This window comes from Ochotona princeps, chromosome 19 (genome assembly GCF_030435755.1).
Source record: "Ochotona princeps isolate mOchPri1 chromosome 19, mOchPri1.hap1, whole genome shotgun sequence".
NCBI classification, from domain to species: domain Eukaryota; kingdom Metazoa; phylum Chordata; class Mammalia; order Lagomorpha; family Ochotonidae; genus Ochotona; species Ochotona princeps.
Genome location: NC_080850.1, coordinates 15,575,808 through 15,596,769, shown reverse-complemented (window position 1 = coordinate 15,596,769; position 20,962 = coordinate 15,575,808). Strand labels below are relative to the sequence as shown.

The window sequence follows — 20,962 nt, the reverse complement described above, 5'->3', positions numbered from 1 at the left end:
TTAGGACCAGGCATGGTAGCCTAGTGGCTAAAGTCCTTGCCTTGCACATGGCGTAATCCCATATGGGCGCAGGTTCATATCCCAGTGCCCCACTTCCCATCCAGCTCCCTGCTTGTGGCTTGGGAAGGTAGTCAAGGACGGCTCAAGACCTTGGGACCCTCTACCCCCATGTGGGAGACCCAAAAGAAGCTCCTGGCTCCTGGCTCCGGATCAGTTCAGCTCTAGCCATTGCGGCCACTTGGGGAGTGACTCAATGAAGGGAAAATCTTCCTCTGTCTCTCCTCCTCTTTGTATAGCTGCCTTTGCAATAAAAATAAATCTTTAAAAAAATAAAATAGTTGTAAGGGCTTGTACTTAGCACAGTGGCTAAAACACTGCTTTGGGGTGCTGACACTTTGGCATATCACGGTAAGCCTGCACCTATGGTGCGTGCTTCCCGTGCGGGCATCACTTTCAGTCCCAGTTGCTCCACTAACAGTCCAGCTAGCTCTCGACTAATAGCCCCATTGAAAGCCATGGGAGATGGCTCAGGTGCTTGGGCCCCTACAGCTCACACCAAAGACCTGTAGCTCTGGCTCTTCTGGCCATTTCTGGAGTGAACTAGCAGATGGAAGATCTTTTTCTGTATCTCTTTGCTCTGTAACTCTGCCTTTCAAATCAAATAATTTTTTTTTCCAACTTCTGTTGTCTAGAAGAACACTCTTCGGCTAGCAGACATTACAAAATCGTGAGGAATGAAAAAAAGTAATTGCAAACAAATTGACTACAAGAAGAAAACTTAGAACAAAAATATTGCAGGATTTCAGCTGAAATGTCTTTTCCGAAAAGATCAGCCATGAAATAGAGGGGAAACAAGCAAACCTGCCTTGGGATGGCCACATCCTGGGTCAGAGGACCTTGGTTTGAGTGCAGGCCTCATTCCTGACTGCAGTCTGCTACCAGTGTACAGGAGGCAGCTCACAGGGCTGGGTTCTTGCTCTTCATGGGAGAGATCCGGTTGGAGATGCTGGCTCCTGCTTTGGCCTGGCCCAGCCCTAGTTGTTGCAGGCTTTGAGGGAATAAGCCAGTGAATGCAAGATTCATATTTCTCTCTCTCTCTCTCTCTCTCTCTCTCTCTCTCTCTCTGCCTTTCAGATAAATAACAATATCTTCAATTTTATGCTTTTGTCTTTATCTCAGTTCTTTACTGATCTCTGATTCGGCCACAGAGGCAGACTTTAAATGCTGGAGAGTTGGATGTGTATGTGTTATTGCCCAGAAGAGGATGCGAGTTCAGATGAGTTCAGATGGCAAGTTAAACAGATTTCTTTGCTGCCAGAGTTTGCAGAAAGCCTTTCGGATGGATCGTGAACCCCCAGCGTGCGGCAGAGACTCAGAGCAGCAGTCCAGCGGGGGCGGGCTGCAGACAGGCTTTATTTAAATCAAGCTTCTCTTTGCTAATTGAGACCACTTGCCAACATAAAGAAAAAAAAGATTTTGTTATCTAAAAATCTAGGTTTCGCTTCTCTTGAGAATTGGAAACTATATATTACATTCCTCGAAGGCTGTCCCGTCGCACCACTGACCTCACCACTCCCTGTTGCCCTACATCAGCTCCTTACTCACCTTCACTTCCTGGCTGGCTGGCTCCCGGGAGCTCTTGGATCCCTGTTGATAGGTTCCCAGTTCATGGAACTAGCTTCCCCAAAGCAAACCTGAGCCGTGTTGGCTGATCTCTTCTTATTAATATCTGAGGTCATATTTTTTCCTCTTCAGAAGAATTTATTCAATAGTTACAAATGTTATCTGGAAATGAAGTAATGAGAAACTGGTTTAGATCATTAAAATGTATATATATGTATACAGCATTCATAACCTATCTGAGTGGTGGTAAGATTAATCTCAGTTTGACATGAAGAGAGGAAATAGAGTTCTTAAAATCTTGGCTAAATTCCTGTTAGTTTTTATCCCTGGCAAGTAGTTTTAAGATAAGTTTTTTTTTTAAAGATTTATTTATTTGGGGCCTGGCGTGGTAGCCTAGTGGCTAAAGTCCTCACCTTGCATTCCCCAGATCCCATATTGCCACCACTTGGTGTCCCAACTGCTCCACTTCCCATCCGGCTCCCTGCTTGTGGCCTGGGAAAGCAGTGGAGGACAATCCAAAGCCTTGAGACCCATACCACCTGGGAGACCCAGAAGAAGCTCCTGGCTTAGTGCTCTCTGTCTTGTCTTCTCTCAGTAAATCTAATTTTCCAATTAAAAAAAAATTTACTTGGGCCCAGTGCAATGGCATAGTGGCTAAATCCTTGCCTTGCATCTGCCAGAATCTCATGTGGGTGCCGGTTTGTTTGCCGGATGCTCCACTTCCCATCCAGCTCTCTGTGCTTGGTCTGGGAAAGCCGAAGAGAATGGCCCAAAGCCTTGGGACCCTACCCCCACATAGGAGACCTAGAAAAAGTTCCTGGCTCCTGGGTTCAGATTGGCTCAGATCTGACCGTTATGGCCACTAGGAGAGTAAACCAGTGGATCAAAGATCTTTCTCTCAGTCTCCTCCTTTCTGTAAATCTGAGTTTACTGTAAAATAAATCTTCAAAAAAAAATATGTGTTTGAAAGTTGCATAGAGGGGAGAGGGAGTGACAGGCAGATAGCTTCCGTCTGCTGGTACACTGCCCAGATGCCACAGTAGGCAAGGCTAAAGCAGGCAGGCAGCAGCTTTACCCAGCATGCCACGGTGCTGGGCTCAGTTTTAAGCCTTTCATATAAAAGGAAGCTCTTTATGCTGCATGTAATATGTTGGACATACTTTATTTTTCAAGTTTGGTTTTTTTTTAACAATTTCTCATTTTGTTGGAATTGAAGAAAGTAAGGGATCTTTCATCTGCTGGCTGCCTCCCCAGATGGCTGCAGAAGTCAGTTTGGAGTAGACTGAAACCAGCATCCCAGCGCCCAGTCCACACTTCTCCACTGCGTAGGTTTGGGTTCCGTTCGGCCATATCTGCAGATCATCAAAACTGCCATCAGGTGGACAGAGACGAAGGATGGCATTGAACATCCTACGGTACACGGCACAAGTGTCAGTCTCACCAGGGTTGGGGAACCCTGAGCTTGATCGTTGAACAATATCCGAAGTTCATCTGACCATTCTCAGTAAGTTAGGTTGTATAAACCAGGGACTTCAAGTTAGAAAACATCATGAGCAGAAAAAAAAGAAAAGAAAAAGAAATTCAAATGATAAATATCTGTGATCCTACCAGCAGAATGCTCTGCTAGCAGATACCTGGTGTATGTCCTATCAGACAGGTAGAGGTGTGGATTTTCTACCAAATCTTTTGTGATCCTCCTTTGATCTCAGCATTGAGAGTACTTTAAAAAAAATACAGCAGCAAATCAAGCAAGATTCCTCCTTGTATAACTCACCTACAAATAAGTAGCTTTCTCTGTATTTGATAAGATCAGGAAAAGCGCACATGTACGACCCTATGTCCACATTAGTCTTTTGATGCGTGGTATTTGTGCTGTTGAACAGAGCACCGTGTTAGAATTTGAATGCTTGTCAAATTAATGATTTTTTCACCAACTCCAGTTTCCTATATTTCCTTCAGAGATTACCTAAACAAATTGAAGAACGGAATGAAAAACTGAAAGAAGAGATGTTGGGTAAGTTTGCTGCTCTTCTCTTGGCCATAGACACGTAGGAGGCTGGAGCTGGAGATTGATTTATTCACTCTAGGAGAATACAAAGCTGGAAATAGCTTTGGGGTCCCTCCTGTGCTCCAGACAGTGGCTGTATGGGGCTAGTGGCTTTCCAGCCAGCCGGCTTTGAGCCCAAAAGGAATAGCACAGTTTGAGATGCTGTCAGGTTTTTCAGAAACCAAAACTGCAAAGGCACAAACATGAGTCAGCTCTCAAGTGGGCCGCCACTGACCTGTTTCATAAAGTAATTTCTTTTAAACAGTTGGGTTACTGCACTCACTAGTCAACCCAAAAGGTCCTCAGCTCATTAGGTTGCAGTCACTATAGCTAAGGTCGTGTCAGAAGCAAGGACATTTCTGTTTTGAAAATGGCACTGAGGATCCTTTTGGTGTTTGAGAACACAAGAAGGTAAGGAATCAAGAATGTACAGGGGGAGGAAGACTAGGGGAGGGAGTAAGGCAAACGGATTCATTTGATTTATGTGTGACTTTTTGTATTTGCATGTTGTACTTGGAATCAGAGAACATCACAAGATCAGTTTGCTTGCCTAATAGGAGTAAGAGACCTAGAATATTCTGTGGCCAATCTGACACTTCCATGCTGTAGATCTGCTCTGTGTTCTACACTAACAGTTTCTAAATCTGTTATGTGAACTTGATATATTGTGGTCATGTGTGCTCCAAAGAGAATAGTTAAAAATAAATTGGGTCTGGCCGTTTGTGGCTTTCAGACATCAGTGTGCAAAGAATGAGAAATTTCCCAGAGGATCTTGGCAGTAGCAGTTGAATGAAGAGACCAGGAACCTGGACTGTCAAAGGCCTTCTGACCCTATGGAGGAGAGCAGGCTATAAGGAAAGCTGCTTCGTTCAGGCTTAGGATGTTTCTGGAGCTTTCCCTCGTTTTTCTAAACAAGGCCGTTTCACTAATAATTTGTGTATAAATTAAGCTTGATGCTGTGTTAAAGCAAAAAAAAATTACTCTGAAGCGTCTTTGTTCCAAGACAAAGAAAAAAGAGCATTCCCTCCCTGATTCTGCTAACAATATTAGAAAAAAGTTTGCCTTAAAAAAATTATTTATTTATTTTTGAAGAGTTGGAGAGACAGAGAGGAAGATCTTCCGTCTTGTGATTCACTCCCCAAGTGGCCACAAGGGTTGGAGCTGAGCTGGTCTGAAGCTAAGTGCCAGGAGCCTCTTCCGGGTCTCCCACATGGGTGCAGGGTCCCAACGCTTTGGGCCACCCTCCACTGCTTTCTCAGGCTGCAAGCAGGGAGCTGGATGGAAAGCTGGGCTACCAGAATTAGAACCAGTGCCCATATGGGATCCTAGCAAGTGCAAAGTCAGGACTTTAGCCACAAGGCTATCATCCTGGGCCCAGTTTGTTTACTTTTAGCTGAGCTGGGTTTCATGCTGAAAGAGATGACCTGTGAGAATGGTCCTTAGTGGATTGAGGAGACATTTCTCTTGGGCAATTGGTTTCTGAGGGTGTGTGTCTTTTTTTTTGTTTTGTTTTTTGGTTTTTTTGATTTTTGTTTTTTCGAGCCAGTCCAAAACCATGAAGGGACTAGTGCAGACCAAGTCTTAAGCCTATTTTCATGCCAAATGAAGTCAGAGCCTCCGTCCTTGTTGCTCTAATGATTTGGCATGGCTTTGGGTTTTACTTCTGTCCTTCCCTTCATTTGCAATATTCCAGCTGTGGCGTTTCCCTCAGTCGCTTCTATAATCTAGTCACCTCCCATCGGACAGCTGCAGTTGCTTGCTAAACAATGTATATTTAGCTCAAGTGCCTGACTTCTTTATTTCTTAATGACTGTAAGGATCATGAATAAAAAAGTGCCCTGCCTGTTACCCCACCACAGATAATGAGGAAGGGGGAACTCACTCTAGAAGTCTGAGCCCATCACCTCCCAAGAGTGCTTTGGTCTTTCCTCCTTGTTACAGGTGCGGTAACTGGCTCATACGCAGAGATCTCTAGTGGGCACACTTTCTGAGCATAAATTGCGGTTACTTCCTGAGGCAGGCTTTTTTATACTGAACTGCCTGGCTTTTACTGCTGACTCCTTGCTGTGAAAGCGATGGCTTCTGCTGAAGTATTAGCAGTTAAAGATGTAAGACATGAAAAGCAGCACTGTGTAGTTGGCATTTCAAGAGTGTCATTAGTGTGGAATACAGTGAGGTTATTTATATTGACTTGCTTTTGCCTTTGTTTTGGCTGTGCCTCGACTTCCTTTTTCCTGTAGGTGCTGTGGGCCCCACTCCTTCTGGGTGATGTCCTAAACATAGTTATTACAGGCAGGATAATACTTGTTATTCCTTTCCTAGCTTGTCATTTATGAGTAGCAAGATTAGACTGGAAACACCCAGGGTGGATATTAGTTATGGTGGCACAAGCCTAACCAGAGAGAGTGACCATGAGAGCTTCCAGTGCTCCTCCGAGGACAGTGAGCAGCTGTTGCAGCCTGTGTGTCTGGGATGGCTCCCTCAGCCACAGTAACCAGAGAAGATGAGCTTAAAAGGACCTGGGGGGATGGTCAGGGCTGTGGTGCGGAGGCAACAGATGTCCTGGGCGCTACACCCCTGGAGGCTACATAGGAGCCTTTTGGAGCGGCTGTCGATACTGGCCCCATTATTTGTGTTTGCTGAAGCTAATGGTTTTTTACTTTAGTTTTTTTAAGACAATCTTAATGTAAAACATCATAGGCATAAAGTGATATTTTTACAAAAGTAGGAATGGAAACATGTAGTAGTCCCTGTTATCTGTGGTTTTGTATTCCTCAGTTTTACTTAGCTAGGTGTGCAAATATTAAGTAGGAAGTTTCAGAAATAAGCAGATACTATATTCACATAGCTTTTATATATGAATTTTTGTAACACCGTGTCCTCATCTCTTTTATTGAATTTTTTGAATTATGTGCTACAATTTCATGTAGACTGGATTTCCCCCCAAACTCCCACCCCCGACAAATTTCCCCCATTTTACTATAATGGTGTAGTCCTTCATAAGGAATCATAATACTCTTTTTTAAAATGTATTTATTTATATATAATGAATAGATTTCATGTTTTCCACGATATAGATTTAAAGCATTGATGCCCCCCTTCGACTCCTCCCCTCCTTTTCCCTGTCTCTCTAGCCCCCTTGTTTGTTTTCCCAAGTTAGTACAGTGGCATATTCAATTGGTTCACAGTAATAGGCTTAATGTTCCAGTATATAAAGATACCATGACAGCAAATAGAAGAAAAAGAAAAAACTGAATATCCTACTGCTATTCAGGAGTATAGACAGAAGCTGTGAACAGCAGTTAATTTCCAGCATGCTAATCTCACTGATAGAGATCATGTGTGTGTGTGTGCGCATGCCTGCACGTTCTATGTATTGTCAGATCAGAGAGCATAGGATATGTGTCATTTTAGGGCTAGCATGTTCCTACTTTCTGTAATGGTTCCAGCTGGAACCATTTTGTTGCAAAAGTCAAATTTCATTCCTTGTTACGGCTGAATAGTATTCCATAGTGTTTATCTGCCACATGTTCTTTATCTGGTTATCAGTTGATAAGCATCTGAGTTGGTTCCATATCTATTGTGAATTAACACTGCTCTTCCCAGAAGAGTAATTGCTACTACTTCTGCAGAGTTTGGCAAGTTATCTCAGCATCAACTCAAAAAGCGAGTATGCTTTTTTGAATTGGGTATGAATTTTGTCTTCTCTGTGCTGTGCTCTCTTGATTTGCCTTTTGATCAGAGGAAAGCAAGGATTTGCTGCATGGTTTGGTTTCTTGTCACAAATGAGGAAATGCAATATTAGGATTCAGTTGTATGCAATTCGTTCCTTCTAAACAGAGGGCAGAGTCCCAAAGGAGCTGTTCCATTGTACCCAGGCCCCAATGATCCTAAGGGCATGAAAGCAGTGTACACCCAAAGACACATTATGCACAGTGAACCAACTGTTACTGTAGTATAATTATGCTGGAGGCAGATAAATATCAAAACCCTGGATCTAATGGTAGCCGTTAATCTCCAGCCTCAAGTCTTCTTGTCTGAATACAGGTTGTTTGGGATTCAACTCTGCTGTGGGCTCTGGTCTGATAGGGAGATTCTACCAGTTAGTACCATGTTCACCTGCTCAGACTAAGCAGAGGTACTAGATTTGCTGTGAGTAGAATCAAGATGACTTAATTGACAACTACTCAAATAGGGCAGGCAAGGAAATGGGTGGCCAGTGGGAAGTGTGGCAAGCAGATAGCAAGTGATCCTATTCTGGTACAGGGAGGCTTCTGAGGTGCCTGCACAACCAGCTTGATTCCAAATAGCAGGCACAAGTGTGTGGTTGTATATATTTCGGGTTGTGGTCCTCACCAAATGCTGTTACCCCTCTGCTGTCAAACAACAAGCAGCAAACAGGGTCCAGCATGATGGCTCAAGTAGCTAATTCTCCCCCTCTAAGCACTGGGGTCCCATATGGGCACCAGTTCCTGTGCAGACTGTTCTACTTACCATCCAGCTCATTGCCAGAGGAGGACAGCCCAAAGCTTTGGGACCCTGCACCCATGTGGGAGACCCAGGAGAAGTTCCAGACTTCAGATTTGTTAAACTCCAGCCATTGTGGCCACTTGGGGAGTGAACCAGTGGATAGAATAGCTTTCTATCTCTCCTCCTTTCTGTAAATCTTTCCTATAAAATTGAATAAATCTTTGAAAAAAAAATGTGACACTCAGGCATCAGGATACAAGCTGGTCCTACCGCATTGTTTTGCTTTGTTGTGTTGTGCTCCCCCCGGCCAGGCTCTGGTTTCAACCACTATACCAAGCGCCATAGCTATTCAGATGTTTGTTCAGTGACTGAATAGCCTGTTGCCTGTAAAGCTGCACCAACTTTGTAACTGCCAAAACCACCTGCAGGCTGTCCCCTTCTGGTTTCTTTCCTGCTTGAGCACAGGATTAGTAACCCTCAAAGCTCAATTGTAAGCCCCCAGTGTCCTCCTGGGGCACATGAACCGGGTCATGGGCCTGGCTTAGAGAACTTGGCGGGAGGAGTCGTGTTTGCCTGCCCCTTAGGCACATGGCTCTGCCCACCTGCCGGCCTCCCCAGCACACTTGCTTGAGCTTGTTTAGCCAGCACAGACCTCCTTATTCATCTTGGATAATCACAGTCCTTCATTATGTGGTTTGGTTGTAAACTGTTTATGTGCTTTGGGGGGGGGTGTGTGTTTAAGATTTCACATATGTGAAAGATTTTTTTTTCTCAAGATTTATTTACTGTTCAACGGAACTTGAGCTGTGGTTATGCATCAAGGTGAAGGAATTCATGATGGGGGAAGGGTTTGGGGTGAAGGGGGGAGAATCCCAGTACCTATGAAATTGTGTCATGTAATGCAATGTAATTAATGAATAAATGAATATTTAAAAAAAAGATTTATTTACTGTTATTGAAAATGAAAGGCAGATTTACAGGGAGAAGGAGATACAAAGAGGAACATCTTCCATCTGCTGCTTCACTCCCCAAATGGCCACGATGGCTGGAGCTGAGTCGATCTGAAGCCAGGAACTTCTTCCTGGTCTCCTGTGAGTTTGCAGAGTCCAGAGGCTCTGAGCCATCCCTTAGTGCTTTCCCAGGTCACAAACAGGGAGCTGATGGGAAGTGGGGCAGCCAAGACAAACCGGTGCCCACATGGGATCATAGCGCATGCAAGGTGAGGATCTAGACACTGAGCCACTGTGCAGAGGCCCGAGAAGTTTTCTTATCTCTGAGCTGATTCACTCCCCAGTTGGCTGCAGTGGCCAGGGGATGGGCCAGGCTGAAGTCAGAGGCTGCTTTCAGGGCTTCCACGTGAGTGTAGGGGCCCAAGCACTTGAGCCCTCTTCCATTGCTTTCCCAGGACATAAGCAGGGATCTCTCTTGGAAATTGAGCAGCTGGGACAAGAACCGGCATGCATATGGCCCTCTAGCACGACAGGTGAAAGTAGAGCTGCGGCGCCATAGCACTTGCCCCTCAGATGCAAACCTTACGCAGATTGGGCCAAATCTCTTTCCTAACCTGAGCCAGCAAGAATTTTCCTCTTATAGATCCTCTTAACAGTTACAGGTCAGCTGCATGGGAACTGCTTTTTCTGTGTGAGTTCCCTTCCTGTCAGAGTTTAATTGTGTGTAGAACATGTCACAGATTTTTATTCCCACGACACACAGCGGTCTGCATGTGTGGCTCTAGTACACAGTGGATGAATTAGGTGATCTCAGGTTTCCTCTGATGTGGAGAACTGTTTATTCATGGCCTGTTAGTGTCTGCTACCTGGGAGGTACCATATGTACAGGCATACTTCAAAAGTTTATAAAAATGAAATTAAAAGATAAATTTGAAATCTATACAAAGAGACTTAAAAATTTCATTAAAAACTATTATGAAAAAAATAAGCTTGGATTTTCAAAGTGTTTCTGCATCAGAACAAACATTGTTTAATCCCACTTCCCACAAACTTATTGAATTATTCTCCAGTGTGGCTTCCTTTAGCACAAACAATTTCCCATTTTATGTTCTGTTATTCTGAAAGTAGTAATTGGTGAACTGGGCTTGGCATGGTAGCCTAGTGGCTAGTCCTCACCTTGCACACCTGGGATCCCATATGGGTGCCAGTTCATATCCCGGTTGCTGCACTTCCCATCCAGCTCTCTGCTTGTGGCCTGGGAAAACAGCAGAAGATGGCCCAAAGCCTTGGCACCCTGCACTTGCATGAAAGACCTGGAAGAAGTTCCTGGGTTCTGGCTTTGGATTGGCTCAGCTCCGACCGTTGCAGCCACTTTGGAAGTGAACCAGCGAATGGTAGATCATCTTCTCTGTCTGCTTCTGCATTCCCAATAAAAGTAAATAAATCTTTTTTTTTTTTTTTAGTTTTTTTCTTTTTTACTTTTTAAAATTTCCATAGGCCCTGGGATTTCCCTTACCCCCTCCCAAAGTTCCCCCAGCCCCCTCTGAGTTCCCCTGTATTATTACTATAGTATAGTTCTTCATAAACAGTCATATGTCCATCATTGTGGGCATGGACAGTGGCAGAGAGTCCAGCATCCTATTGTCGAGATATAATTAATAGTTTAATTGGGAGTCCATCTTTGAAAAATAAATAAATCTTTTTAAAAATAATAATAATTGATACAACTGTGGGATGAATAAAGGCAGAATTACTGGAGTAGAAAGAAAAAGAATACTGTTTTAGGTTGGGTTTTATGGGGGGGGGTCAAGATGGAAATAGAAAACCAGCTGTTTATTGGAAAAATGGCTACAAGGGAACCTGGGACTGGCCAAGTACTCTGAGCCCTGTGGTGGGGGCAGAGGGATGGTGGAAAGGAGTAGTTGTCCACTGCAGCGTGGTGCGTGCTGGGGAGCCAATGCAGAGCCATGGTTGCTCATCAGAGAAATCTTGGCCCAGGACTTTGGATAGGGACAGCTGTGGTGATGCTGGTGGCCTTAGTACAGATGTGCTGATGGGCTCCAGGGTGCAGCAGCTCTGTCCCCTGAGTTTGGAGAAATACAGTTTTGTAGGGTTAATCCTCAAGGCTTTATGTGGCAGACAGGTCCTTCAGGCAGTAGGCCTGCTTTGCACTCTCTGCCATCTGATACTAGAGGACTTCACATACTGCAGAGCGGCCTCAAGCCACGGGAGGCGGGAGTCTCTTGCATCTCAGGCTGCCTGCTGGCCTGCAGGTCAGAGCAGGGTGTCACCACTCCGACAAAGGCTGCCTGGTGCCTGGGCAGAGTATGAGAGGCCTCATTTGGCCTCTCGAAGCTGTGTCCCCACTATCCTGTGGAAATTTCAAAAGTTGGCAGCTACTTTTTCTCCTTGGCTATCAGTGCCTCCCAGAATTGATGCCAAGTGAAGATGTAGCTTGTTCATTAAGGTGCTTCTCTGGGTTGGGCTTACAGTGATCTTCTGTCCGGGGGAGGAGGGGAGCCTGGAACAGGCTGCTCTAGTGGGGAGCTGCCCTGACTCGGCCTCCCCACTCCACGTCACAAGAGCCAAAAGTATCCCAGCAGTGACATACAGGTGGGCATCTGTAAAATGGGTTTTTCCTTCCTGTGCTCTTTTCTGAACTCAGAGGTAGACTGCCTAAGTTCTAGGTCAGGATCACCCACTCAGTCTTCCTGAGGATGCCCTGTGTTGTCTTTGCTGATTGAGACCCCTACCTAGACTATCCATTGGGGCTGGGGTCCAAGCCTCTGCTGTTGCTGGGAGCCCACACTCTGCTCTTGTCCTTCCCGAGCAGTGCCCTGAGCACAGTGGTCCCAGGTAGGTTTGGGAGGAGTGCCTGGAGAATGGTCATTCCAAGTTCTGGAACCTTCATCTGCTAATGTTTCCTCCAAGAACAGCAAGCCTTTCTTTGAACGCAGTGCACGTCTGTGGGTCAGTTCTTAAGACCAAGACCACAAGTTTTCTCCACACTTTAAGAGGGAGATCCCTTTAAAGATGCCTCTTTTTCTTGAGCTGAGCTTCACTGTAGGTGAGAGGCATGGGAGGGAGAAAAGCTGCTAACGGGTGTGGTGGGGGAAGGCATCTGTCCCTCCACATGCTAGTGAGTTCTCTTCCTGTCTACCCTCATTCTGATCTCCATTGGAAGCCATCCTGCAAGAAAAAAATACAGTTTAGAAATGATTGAAACTACTCATTCACCCAGCTCAGCTGAGACTTCCAGAATGCTCGGACTCTCAGATTTTATGACCCTGAGGCAGGGTCAGTTGGAGTCTTTCGCCTTCTACTTATTCTTGTATTCATTTTAGTTTTTGCTTTTACATTGCAGGTAAACTAAAAGATCTTGGGAACTTGGTTCTCCGACCCTTTGGGCTCTCCACCGAAAATTTCCAGATCAAACAGGATTCTTCCACTGGCTCCTACTCTATCAATTTTGTTCAAAATCCAAATAATAACAGATAACAAAGATACCAATAGTGTTAAGAGCTGCCTTGGAAATTGTTTGCTGCTTACTGTTAGCAGGGGGCGAGGCCTGCCAGTATTTAACTTTTCAAAGCCTCTTTAATGGAAAGGCTACACAGTACAGCCTAGTGCTCCCTCCTCCTCATGTCACCATCGGGGTAAATGCACTGCCTAATATAATGAGCCTAATTTGATTTCGGTTTTAAGGTTCTGTGTGCGACTGTTGATCCTGGCACTGGTTGTCCTTTGTCTAGGAAAGTCTGCGTTCACCAGCCCACAGCCCCCACATACACCCCTTTCCTGACAGGTGAGAGATTCCCCAAACATGCTGACAGGTTCCTCTTGGCCATCCCCTCGCCCATCACACACGCTGTCATCAAAGCTGCTCCATGTGTGTGGTCTCCAGCATTTCCCGATTTCCTCTGTGGTAATAAAAGCTTTCTGTGCTGGTCTGGGCTGGGTTGTGAGTTTTGTCCCCATCATGTTGAAGATTGAAAACATCTCTGACTTTGGGAGCAGTATTGATCTTAAGCAGTTAGCGACTGTGGATTCCACAGACCAGCCCGACGTTTTTCCTGCCATCCTGAGGTTGCCACCTTCCTGTGCACTCGGGTCCAGAAATTCCTCCCCACAAGCTGCCTTGGCCCCTGCAGGTTTGTGCAGATGATTGTTAGATCAGTGTAGCTCACCAAGCATCAGTCTCAACTCCAGCCTTCAAACAGCTGTGTTCAGGACTGGCGGGATGTGAACGCCAAGCGAAGCCGTTTTCTTTTGGACTGCAGGAGCCTCAGGGTTTCAGAGCCACAGTGATTGATGCTAGTGAAAGCTGTCAGTCATTCTGCTCTGTCTTGTAGTGACGAGCAAGGTGTGTTTGGGGAGTGAATCACACACAGAGCTCTGTGTCTCACGCAGCAGTCACACTCCATGTCAAGAATGGTGCTGCTGCTTGCAATCCATTCCCCAGCATCCTGAATGGAGCTGGCAAGGGGATGAGGCCTAGTGTTAAACTGTACAATTTGCTAAACCAGTCTTCGATTCTGAAACACATGGGCAAAAGAAGGGTGGCAAATTTTTACTATCTTTGCATTGAATGTGGTGTCCAGTTTGCTCAAAAATGCATGTGAAAAATCCCATTGGCTGTATAAGGAACCTTGTGTGTAAGCTGATGGTGTGTAGGTGTGTTCTGACAGCTTCCCGCGCGAGCAGCACCTGTCCAAACCTGAGCCTAAGACCCCTGCACCCCCTTGGAGAAAACGGCACTTCGACGGGAACTACCGTGTTAGAAAATTAACACAGGAATGTTTCAAATGGGTAATCTCTTTTAAAATAGCAACCATCTCATGTTAATGTAAGTATCATAATGAAAAAATACCTTCCCAAAGCAAAGACACAGTTTGGTCACAAGAGCAGCAGTATTTTACATTTTTGTGGAAGTCTAGTTGCATGGCTTTGATAGGAAACAGCAAGCTTCTGTTGGACACTCAGTTCTTCACAGCGCATGTTACATCACGGGAAAATTCTGCATGTTCACGGCAAAGTGAAAGTGAAAACCAGCCAGGGAGTCTGGCACTGTGAAAACAGCTTGGGCCTCGCGCATAGCTGACTCTGAAAGGCCTGGGGAGCTCTGGCCTACATGTTGAGAGCTAGTTACCAGATTACAGCTTAGTGGTTGAGACTCCTGGAGGACTACATGGTGCCTTCATGGAACAAACAGAAAATGAATTTCTTTGCCTACAACAGCCTTGATAAAAAGTCCTAGAACCTATTGATACAGGATGTAGAGATTTTGCTTCTTAGACTTATCTTTTAGTTTTAGGTGTATTTATTTGAAAGAGCAACAGGTGTTACATCTGCTGAAGCCAGTAGCCAGGACCTCTGTCCTGGTTCCCCTCATGAGTATCAGGGAGTTCGGGGGGCTGTGTCCCAGGGCATGTCATAGCAGGAGGCCGGATCAGGAGCAGGGGCGGGATTCAGTCCTCGGCACTCTGCTGTGGGGTGGGACATCCCTCTGTTCCACTACACCTGCCCCGTGTCGTCTTTGTCCCTGTCCACCACCACCTGCTTAACCTTTCAGGATATCGAACAAGTGCAGCCTTGCATCTGGAAAGGAGAAAAAAGCAACCTCTGCACACGTGAGTCTGCTCAAACCAAGTTGTTTTTATCTAATATTGTGAATTCTCTGGTTCCAAACTGTGGAATAAAATACAGATTCTGTTCGTGAAAGGGGGTAAGCATTGGGCATAGCAGTTCAGGCACCACTTGGGGCACCTGGTTCCCATAAGGGAGTGTTCGCTCCAAGGCTCGCCTCAGTCCACGTTGGATTCAGTTTCCTGTGAGCTGCGCACCTTGGCAGGTTCAGGTACTTGGGTCCCTGCCTCCCTGCCATCCACAGAGCTGCAGGTGGAGTTCCTGGCTTCAGCCTGGCCCAGCGCTGGTTGATGCAGACATTTGAGGTACTGAACCAGCAAATGGAAGATGTTTTTTCCTCTGTTTCCATCTCTGCTTTTGACATGGAAAGATTAAAACTTTAAAAATATTAAACTAATTAAATTAAATATATTAAAAAGAATCCTGACAGGCTACAAAAGTAAGCCGTGTGTGTGAAGAGAGGGTGGCCTTCATCCCCAGGATGGACATTAAGCTGGACAGTAAGCAGAAGACCAAGCTGTAAGCAGGCACTGCAGTATGCATACTGGCATCCCAAGCAGTGGCTTACCCTGCTTTACCACACCCCTTTCCTAAAATGTACAACTTAAGGTTCTGTCATGCAATCCATCACCACTACCCAAAAAAAGTATAATTTGCTTGTAAGTTAATTGTACTGTATATATTCTTCAAAAACCTTTTACATTTATTTGGAAGACAGGAAAAAGTACTTCCATGATTGGTTTACTTTTCAAAGAATATGAATAGCCAGGATTGAAGAACTCAATCCAAGCCTCCCGCGTTGGTGGCAGAAAGCCAAACACTGGGCCATCATCTGCGGCCTCCCCAGGAGCTCATTAGCAGCAAGCTGGGGTCGGGAGCAGCTTCTGCCCTTGAACCCAGGCACCCAAGTAGCGCCATTACATACATTCAAACATTAAAAGGTATTTAGATAATTGCCATTGTTGTTTTAGAATTGCCTTGACCAAAAACATTTTTTGCTTTTCAAAAAGGCTTCTTTATATACTTGAAGGCAGAGTGACAGATCTTCCATCTACTGGGTCACTTCACAAATGCCTCCAACAGCCAGGGTTGGGCCAGGCTAACACCAGGAGCTTGGAACTGCATCAGGGTCTCCCAAGGGATGCAAGGGCCTGAGCCTTTAGGCCATCTGCCGCTGCTTTCCCAGCAGCATTAGCAAGGAGCTGGATTGGAAGCAGTCAGAATTCCAAACATGGCCCATGTGGTTTATAAGCATTTTTTTTTTTTTTAAGATTTATTTTATTTTTATTACAAAGTCAGATATGCTGAGAGGAGGAGAGACAGAGAGGAAGTGGAGCCGCCGGGATTAGAACCAGCGGCCATATGGGATCAAGGCGAGGACCTTAGCCACTAGGCCAAGCTGCCGAGCCCGGTTTATAAGCATTGTAGGTGGCAGCTTAACCTCCCGTGCCACAATGTTTGCCCCTAAGGTATAAATCTTGATGGTGATAATGATGATATAGGAGCCAGCATTTGGTCTTCACGTTAAGATATCTACATCAGAGGGCCTGGTTCAGTGCCAACTCTAGGAGTATAGATCCTAGGAGGCAGTGATAATGATGGAAGTGATTGAGTCTGGGAGACCTGGATTAAATTTCCAGACCTCGGCTTTAGCCACACAATTACAACCACTGGGGGCATTGGGGAAATGAACCAGCAGATCAAAATTCCCTAAATAATGTGTATTCTCCATGAACTTTTTTTCAAGTAACTGTGCCTATACTCTTCTTTAAAAAAATTTTTTTTTTATCGGAAAGGCAGATTTACAGAGGGAGAAGGAGAGACAGAAACATCTTCCATTTGGTTCATTCCCCAAATGGCCACAACTGCTGGAACTAGGTTGATCTGAAGCCAGAAGCCAGGAGCCTCCTCCAGGTCCACCATGTGGGTACAGGGTCCCAAGGCTTCTGGCCATCTGCTGCTTTCCCAGGCCACAAACTGGGAGCTGGATGGGAAGTGGAGCAACTGGGACATGAACCAGCACCCACATGTGACCCCGGTGCTTGCAGGGGGAAGATTAGCCCATTGCACCAGGCCTGTACCTATACTCTTTTTTTTTTTTTTTTTTTTAAGATTTTTTTTTTTTTAATTACAAAGTCAGATACACAGAGAGGAGGAGAGACAGAGAGGAAGATCTTCCATCCAATGTTTCACTCCCCAAGTGAGCCGCAATGGCCGATGCGCACCGATCCGAAGCTGGGGACCTGGAACCTCTTCCGGGTCTCCCACACGGGTGCAGGGTCCCAAAGCTTTGGGCCGTCCTCGACTGCCTTCCCAGGCCACAAGCAGGGAGCTGGATGGGAAGTGGAGCTGCCGGGATTAGAACCGGCGCCCATATGGGATCCCGGGGCATTGGGGCGTTCAAGGTGAGGACTTTAGCCACTAGGCCACGCCACCGGGCCCTGTACCTATACTCTTAATAGCACCAGTACCCACCATTCCACTAAAGACCTGGTGAGCTGATGTTACACACATTCCTGCATGGGTGAAGGGCTTTAGTGTGAAGTCATTGCCAATCACTATGCAGTCTTCAGCTTTGGTGCACTTTAATGCCTCTTTTTTTTCAAATGCCGCCTCTGCTAGGCCCCAGCTCGTTAAGATTTAAGAAACTAATCATTTCCATGAAATTTTAAGACATAAAAAGCAACTCATGTTAGCCTAGAGGGTTTTCATGATTATGTTCCCCAAAACACATGAGACGGCAGTGGATCTGCGTGATCGAGTTTAGTGAGGGCATATGGGAGTTCCCTGTGTATTGTCCCACCAACCTGGGCTCCATGGTCCTAGCTGGTCAGGCTTTGTGCAGTGGTGTTTATTCAGCGAGTGGTACACTGCTGGTGAATTGGGCCAGCTCAGCCGGGGCTTCTCAACAGCGAGTTCTGGATCTGTACCGGTGCAGTACAGGGGTGCTCTACAGGGATCACTTGTGCAGCCAGGCTCAATGTTCTGAGATACGGCGAATGCAGCCTGGCCTGTAAGCATCTGACTCCTTTTGAGATTGCCTCTTAGGACAGTTCAAGGGCTGCTTGAGGCTCAGCAGTCTCCACGCCTTGTCTGGCTCCTATTCCCAGGATGCCCCAGGATGCCCCACACTGCAACCTCACTGCTTTCACGAGTAGCCATTGGGTAAGGCCTCTGGGAGAGGTTTCCACAGGAAACTGGGGCTGTGACATGAACAAATCCATACTCGTGCCGATTTCTGTGCAGAGCGGATGAGTTCATTCTTTGCATACCATGGACCCACTGCCGTTCTGGTCACTGTTCTGAGTTTCCACATGCACCTCTGCCAGCGCAAGCACTGTGCCCAGCTTGGGAGCTTTGTGTTTACATTGTGTCCGACTTCTGCTCCTTACTCCACTTTGACCACAGTGCCACCTCCCAGTAACTGCCCATGCAGGTCAGAGACCTTCACACCATGTCTGGACATGCAGGTTGGGGAGTGGCTGAGCCTCCGTGGTTAGTAACTTTAGGAATGTTGTGACCCTGTGACCGTGATCCTGCATCGGAGCTACACGGAAATGTTTGCACTCCAGGTCATGCCTGTTTCTCAGGTAGGACAAAGACATGTGTGTGTACTTAGCAATGAAGAACTCTAGTTCTGTCACATTCTGCAGAGCTGAAACAAGGAGGGCTGCTTTGAGAACCAGTGCTGGCTTCGGTGATCCTTTCTGTTGCTTTGTGAGACCAGAGCTGGCCTCCAAGTCTACCATGACATTTCACACTAGAGCCCAACAGATTCAGACCAGACAGACAGATATTCTAGAAGGATTTTACTGGCTAGAGAGAGGATGCAGAGCTGGCAGTCAGATATAAACCTGACTGGAACATGTACAAGGGGATTTCTGTTGAAAAACGTTTTGTTGCTGAAACATTTGTTGAAAATAGAATGGAGGGGCCCGGCGGCGTGGCCTAGCGGCTAAAGTCCTCGCCTTGAACACACCGGGATCCCATATGGGCGCCGGTTCTAATCCCGGCAGTTCCACTTCCCATCCAGCTCCCTGCTTGTGGCCTGGGAAAGCAGTCGAGGACGGCCCAGAGCACTGGGATCCTGCACCCACGTGGGAGACCCGGAAGAGGTTCCAGGTTCTTGGCATTGAATCAGCGCAGCACCGGCCTGTTGCAGCTCACTTGGGGAGTGAATCATCGGACGGAAGATCTTCCTCTCTGTGTCTCCTCCTCTCTGTATATCTGACTTTGTAATAAAAATAAATCTTTTTAAAAAAAAAGAAAAGAAAATAGAATGGAAAGGTGATTTTGGTGTACAAAATGGTTGAAACCCAGTCTTTTCATAATACATTTTATATGAACTTTTTAAAAGTCCGCTCGTATGCATGACTTCAGAATTTTTGCTCCAAAATAATCTTAAGATTTAATCGCACTTCCCATCCAGCTTTTGATGAGCACTCTAATGTTTCAACATTCTCTAAGCCAAAGAGCAAAGCAGGCCTGCCAATCCTGCCTTTTACGACCCAAGAGGAAGGCTATGCTAGGTGAGTGCTGTGGAGACAGCTATGCGAGTTAATAGGAGGCTTGGTCTCCTTAGAAATCCAGTAACGCCCCAGCACTGTAGAAACTGAGATGCGCATAGAATGCCAAGGACCAGACCCGGGGCCTACCCCTTCTTTCTGTGCCCTTAAGCTGGCCAGAGGTGTGCGTGCTCAGTGGAGCTACCCTTGTCTGGGTACTGCATCACACAGCTGCTGCCAACCCAAGCCCAGGCTGATTTTTTGTTTTGTTTTTGTCACTTTCTGGGATCAGCTCCTTTACCTGCTGCTCATACTGCCTTCCCTTAGAGGTACTGGACTCTTAGCCTCTAATACTTGTATCTATATGCTGTGCATTTCACACCCACACAGCCCCAGTAGGATCTCCTGGAAGTCCTCTTGTTTGAAGACCCTGATCCTCTTCAGCCAAACTATTCTGTACTCCTTCCATCAGCTGGATCTCCTTTAAAATGGCAAGTACAACGGATGTTGAGCATAGCCAATAAGTAGCTGCTTGGGACAGCCACATCCCATGGCTCCTGTGCTCCTAATTCAGCTTCCTGAAGCAGCAGGTCATGGCACCTTGGGCACTGCCAGCTGCCTCAGCATTAGCTGTTCCAGGCACTGGGGGCTGTCTGGCTGATGGAAGAGCTCCCTTTCAAATAAGAGGAAAAAAATTTTAAATGCAAGTATGTTCACTTTCTACCTGAAGTGGCCAGCAGTGAACCACACAATTAAAAGGTACACAGTGCAAGGAGGTGATGGTTTCCTATCACTCCTGTGGAGTGTAGAGCTCCATGCTGCTAAAAATGAGGAGTGAATTAGTTGCTGCCAGCCTGCCCAAAGGCAGGGCCAACACAATCTCCGTGTTTAGGTAATTACTCAAAACATCCTTCAGGAGGCAGGGACACGAATGAGAAAGTTAAGAAAACTGAGGATGTGCTCTAATTTTATGCTTCAGAGTTTTCAATATGGAAATGAAGCTAGCGGTGGGTAGATGGGCACTGGTCACTAGTAGTGCTGTACCTTTACAAACCTCTTGAGATATTAGTAGTCTAACAAAAGTTTTTCTAACTTTCTAACTCTGAGGTCTTTTGCTAGGAATGTGTTCTTATGCAAAAGTTAAGCTCTATTAGCCAAAACCAAAAATAGAACTCCCTACCTTCTTCCTTTCACCCAAGGGGAAACTTTAAAAGCTCAGCTTTCCTACTTCACTGAAGCATGGCAAGACCTGCTTTGCTGCCAGGGACGCCCACAGCCAACAGTTAGTGGCAGTGGCCCAGCCCATGCTGCTCGTGCTGGCTTGCTGGGAATTCTGGCAGGAACTTTCTGGGCTACGTATCAGTCACTGTGACATGTGAAAAGAACCAACCGAAAGGCTTTTTTTTTTTTTTTTTTTTTTTTTTTTTTAAGGATATCTATTTTCTTTTTTTTTTTTTTTTTTTTTTTTTTAAAGATTTATTTTATTTTTATTACAAAGTCAGATATACTGAAAGGAGGAGAGATAGAGAGGAAGTGGAGCTGCCGGGATTAGAACCAGCGGCCATATGGGATCAAGGCGAGGACCTTAGCCACTAGGCCACACCACCAAGCCCCCGAAAGGCTTTTTGAGCTACATTGGAAGAGGCTGCAGTTTCTTATTATTCCTCGAGGGGGTGCATGCAGTTCAAGGCAGATGTCCACTGAGGATCCCTGCTCCGGGC

The 20,962-nt window shown here is 45.9% G+C and overlaps 2 protein-coding genes across 2 annotated transcripts in view; one reads left to right on the top strand and one right to left on the bottom strand.

The window, feature by feature from the left end:
• TTC1 (tetratricopeptide repeat domain 1) overlaps positions 1–13,044 on the top strand; it is a 237,361-nt gene extending 224,317 nt beyond the window's left edge. The window contains exons 7-8 of the mRNA XM_058677349.1: positions 3,583–3,637; positions 12,455–13,044. Coding sequence (XP_058533332.1) covers positions 3,583–3,637; positions 12,455–12,588 — 189 coding nt within the window. The 3' untranslated portion in view covers positions 12,589–13,044. The remainder of the gene's footprint in view (positions 1–3,582; positions 3,638–12,454) is intronic.
• The window catches only part of LOC101522559 (PWWP domain-containing protein 2A), a 51,646-nt gene continuing 42,816 nt past the window's right edge, over positions 12,133–20,962 (bottom strand). Inside the window, exon 3 of the mRNA XM_058677345.1 lies at positions 12,133–12,279. Coding sequence (XP_058533328.1) covers positions 12,227–12,279 — 53 coding nt within the window. The 3' untranslated portion in view covers positions 12,133–12,226. The remainder of the gene's footprint in view (positions 12,280–20,962) is intronic.